The following is a 5000-nucleotide window of genomic DNA, read 5'->3' as shown; positions in this document are numbered from 1 at the left end:
GTTGGTGAACAATACAGCAAATTTATACGAATTAAATATATATTACGCGCACAGTTTGATGGCAGCTTAATGTGCTGGAGTAATAATCTTTCGAGCAAAATTGAGTATACAGGGTCTGGCAGAAAAATCTAATGGTTTTTAAATTAATAAAGAGAATTTTCGCATATTGATAATTTTCTTTAGGATATTAATTTGAAAACCATCAAGTTTTTCTGCACTGGATCCTGTACAATAGTCGTGAATTTTCGAGATGTTACGTATACTCTTCTAATTCTATAAAATTTGTGGACACAGTAAGATGATTCAGTGCAAATATAATTTAATCCATTTTCTCAAAAACTTTTGGCGATAATCTAAATTAATCTAAATTTAATATATTTATTTAAATTTAATATTCTATATTTATTTCTATATTAAATTTCTTATTCTATAATAAATTTAATATTTTCAAATTTTTTTATTTTTGTTTTATAAATCTCTGGAATAATCATTTCCTATTTTTATTTTAAGTTTGGTTCAATAAAAAAAAAAAGATAAGACCATTGTTGCGTTAATTTCTTCTGCAATTAATAAATTTATGATTATATTGCAAATATTCCTCTAGATAATGAACAAAAAATATATTAAACCAAACATTTTTTTTATCTCGGCGGAGGGGCCGAGGGGGAAGAGAAGAGAATTAATCTTCAAATATTATTTAAAAATCACTCAACGCAAAAAAAGAAAAAATAATAATAATAATTTTACAATAATAAAAATCATTTATTTTCTTCATATAGAAAAACAGACGTGCGTGGTTTGATAAACTGAAGCAGAGTTTAAATTGAATTAATTAACGAATGCGAATTAATCGGTGTTGTGGCGATGGTTCGATATCATACCGTTGTTAATTTACCTATTACTTGTTTTTATTTAATTAAAGCATGATAATTAGATTATACTGATGTCAAAAGTTTTATTATATTTAATATATCGCATCATAGCGAGTGTATGCAATGAGCTTAGAAAGAATCAAACTAAATCTATGTTTGCATTTACGAGAAAAATTATAGTTTTCTTTTTTTTTTTTCACGCGACTGGATTATTTATCTTTTACAGTCTATTTCGTATATAATTTTTTAACAATTATAGTAATAGCAAAGAGTTTTTTTTCTGGCATATGTTATTTCATTTTTCTCACTGTATTTTCTATACGATATAAGAACTGCATTGTGTTCAAGGCGCTAATACTAATTTTGTAGTGACAGAAACATTTTGTCAATTGCCTGTCGCACTAATTGTAAGTCATTTAGAGAAGGATTAACGACATTTAATAATAAACATTCGATCGATAAGGATAAAATAGGAAAAAGTGATTTTAAAATAATTTCTTTTTTATTTATCAAATTTTTCAGGGCAATTTTTTATACTTATTCTTCCGCGTAAAACATTGACGTTTCTCTCACATTTCCTTAATTCATTTGCGTACAATTATTTGACATGTCTTGTCAAAATCTTGTCACAATTTGTGTAGAAATTGGAATTGAATCGAGCTTTTATGTGCCGCCATTCTGCTTTCATACTAATTTCCCTCTTTGTCACGTTCTTACTCTTTCTCATATTGGTTGAACATAAAGTAGTTAAATTGAAGATGGATTATTAATATAATAGATTAATAAACTCTTGTAAATAATTAAATCCTTCGTGAATTAGTGAAATGTGCCCGTTTCTATTTCTTTCTCTTCTTCTCCTTTCGGCGAAGGAAAAGGAACGGACAATCCACATAATGGGTGATCTTGCGGAAATTTGAGCGCAATTTGCCTATAGCTATAAATATGTATGTGTCTCGCATAAGATAATTTCCTTTTTTTTAGATTTTGATGTTTAGCTTTACAACAAATTTTCAAACTATATATATACATATATATATATATATATATATATATATATATATATATATATATTACATAATATAAATACACATAAAAATACACACACACACACGCGCGCGCACATGTACGCAAATATTCATACATACATAATATAATAAAATAAGTAAGGATCGAAAATTCTTGCGAAATTTTTACAAGTTCAATTTCCGACCTAGATATTTAATTATTTTGATTGGAATTAAGAACAGGCGTGTTTTTGTGTTTTTAGCATCGCAAATAAAAACATATATGTTATTCTTACGTATCAGAGATATCGGAATTTGAACTTGATCGACATTATACCAGTTTCGATCCTTTTGTAAACTGTAAACTGTTGAAACGAATTTCGAGCGGCAATTGATCGGTTACGTTAATTTTCAATTGACGAAAAACAAATGTAATATATTTACGACAAATCTCTGTATAGTCTGCGAGTGATCAACGTATTTTTATGCTATTCAGTGAATAATTTCTTCTTTTTTTTTGTATAATTTTTTCATTTACATACATACATACCTATATCGTTGTGTTTGATGGACTTACGATATGGCTATACCCCTCCCCCCTCCCGAGATTATGCATACGTCATTATGAAACGTCATGTAGTGTAAATACTTTTACAGCATAATCAGAGAAAGATAGAAAATTGAAAATTAGAATCAAACTAATCTAAAGGAATTTAAAGTTTTAAGAATCATATTGCGAGAAAATTTTAAGATTAATTTTTCTCTTATTTCAAATATTAAATATCCAGCGTCCTCCAGAATTCTCTCGAGAGTTTTTTTATTTTAAAATAATTTATTTTTAAACTTCATTTATTTGTATTTTAAAATAATTTATTTTTAAACTTCATTTATTTGTATTTTCAAATAATTTATTTTTAAACTTAATTTACAATTAAGTATTTTTTCTTTTATTTATTTCTGATTTATTCTATTTAATTTTATCTTACTTTACTTCATTTTTTTACAATTCTACACATCAATTTTATTTATACCTACTACACATTTTAGTATTTTTCTTACTGACTCTCTCCTGTGGAAGAATATAGAAATATGCCAAGTTTTTGATGAAATTTTTACTTCTTATATTTACGAGAGAATTTTTCCATCTGTGACCATTCATCGTTACGCCGCGCCGCGTCAACTAACATTCATAAAAATACATTTGGCTGTGTATGAAGCGCTGGTCATTTTTGTTTAGTTGAAACTAGAGTTTTTTTTTGCCTAGGAGATAGGAATTGGCGAACCCATTGGTTATTTGCAAGATATTCAAGAAATGTAATCTTACTTATAACCTCTCGGGAAAAAAAGAAAATAAAATGGAGAAAAACGGACACTTTCATATATATTTCGCTCACTTATTTTTCTTAAAGACGGCGTAATCTATGGGAATTACACACATTTTCCAAATACATATTACTGATATTAATTCAGAAGAAGAGAGCCATGGCCGCTCTCCAATAATTGGAAGACTTAATAATGAAATGTATAATGAACCCGTGATATCTTTTTTTAATCCTTTCTAAGCGAGTATCTATAGATCAATAGATAGAGCGAGAAACCAGAGTAACGGTGGGCAACCTAGTCATTTATTTTTTCCAATTGCATTAATAATAATAATATATATATATATTATTATTATTAATAAGTGCGAATAATGATGCTAGAGAAAATTAATTAACCAAACGTGTCCTTTATCGAAAGTAAAAACGCTCGCTGACAACAAGATAATTGCTCTCGGACTGGTTTCAAACCTTTCGATCTCTCAAGTAAACACAAGTTGCTTTGAGACAAAGGATATTTTAAGACCAAAGTTATTGCGCAGGTTGCCCATCGCAATTCTAGAACACGAATTTGTCAGACACGCTCGGGAAGAACGTTGGACGACGCGACGTTCGTCGAGAGAATCCAAGAAGCCCTTTGAGACACGTGACACGTGACACGTGATACGTGACACGTCGATGTCGATAGGCAAAAGAGCACGCCCATCGTCCATTTCCTTATAGCAATATATGATTGTTTGTGATTATTTTTCATGCAATGTAAAAGACTATATGACAAAATATAGAATAAAAAAAATAAATATTTAAGTGTTTCTAATGTTATGTAAATAAAATTAGTAACAAGAATACATTTTCGAATGTTAATAAAAGAATATGTTTAAACGACCATGATCAACGACGATGACAGCGACGATGACGATAACTTACAATTACTACGATGACAACGACAATGATATGTTACTATTCGACGATCTTACTGTTTAAAAAGAAAGAGAAATAAAATAAAATAAACTATTTATGTGTTTTGATGAAAATGGCTTGATTATTTCGAAATCATTATGTCGTTACTCACTGATTATTTGACAGTTATATATGTTCGAATTCTTATTCATAAGCTATTGATTATGACTTATGAGAGATAATAAATTTATATATATATATATATATATATATATATATATATATATATATATATATATATATATTTACGTTTGTTTCTAACAAACATGCTTATATACAGGGTGAGAAAAGTTAGCATTTTTTGCTAAGTTTTAAATTTTGCTATTATATTATATATCTCTGTAACTAAGTCTTAAATAAAAATTTTAGTAAAGTAAATTCCACCTAAGATTAATTGCGGAATATAATTATGTTAATCTCTTAATTCTATAAAGTTTGGTTTGCGAAAAACCCGTTTTTTTCAATTGCTTATAACTGGAAAATTATTGATCCCTCGACATTTTTGCTGAAGAAAAAGTTGCTTCTTTTGACATGAACAATCACGCTGTATACTTTGTGTCGGCGAATTCTGGGACACCCTGTATATATATATATATATATATATATATATATATATATATATATATATATATTTCATTCTCGAATAGAAAAATGTGATAGTTGAGAAAAGAGCTATTTAAAAAATCTAACGCTGTCAGATGATCAATTTTTGTATTTTATGGGTAACTTTTCATTATTGTGCTTGTCAACCATATGTATTTGCTACATCATCCGCAAAATCGTCTTTTGTTTTAGTATGTTTTTCTCCTCCATTGTCCAAGACAATTGGTATTTCGGTGTCTCGT

At 28.1% G+C, this 5000-nt stretch overlaps 2 protein-coding genes across 2 annotated transcripts in view; one reads left to right on the top strand and one right to left on the bottom strand.

Annotated features, from left to right (window-relative positions):
• Positions 1-1316, top strand: part of LOC140667451 (uncharacterized) — a 19906-nt gene extending 18590 nt beyond the window's left edge. The window contains exon 9 of the mRNA XM_072895406.1: positions 1-1316. This exon is cut by the window's left edge and continues 3405 nt beyond it. The gene's annotated coding sequence lies outside the window, so the exon portion shown is untranslated.
• Positions 1317-4882: 3566 nt separating this feature from the next.
• LOC140667828 (uncharacterized) overlaps positions 4883-5000 on the bottom strand; it is a 1795-nt gene continuing 1677 nt past the window's right edge. The window contains exon 4 of the mRNA XM_072896103.1: positions 4883-5000. This exon is cut by the window's right edge and continues 56 nt beyond it. Coding sequence (XP_072752204.1) covers positions 4901-5000 — 100 coding nt within the window. The 3' untranslated portion in view covers positions 4883-4900.

The sequence above is a fragment of the Anoplolepis gracilipes genome, chromosome 7 (genome assembly GCF_047496725.1).
Source record: "Anoplolepis gracilipes chromosome 7, ASM4749672v1, whole genome shotgun sequence".
NCBI classification, from domain to species: Eukaryota; Metazoa; Arthropoda; class Insecta; order Hymenoptera; family Formicidae; genus Anoplolepis; species Anoplolepis gracilipes.
This window is presented reverse-complemented; position numbering and strand designations above follow the sequence as displayed.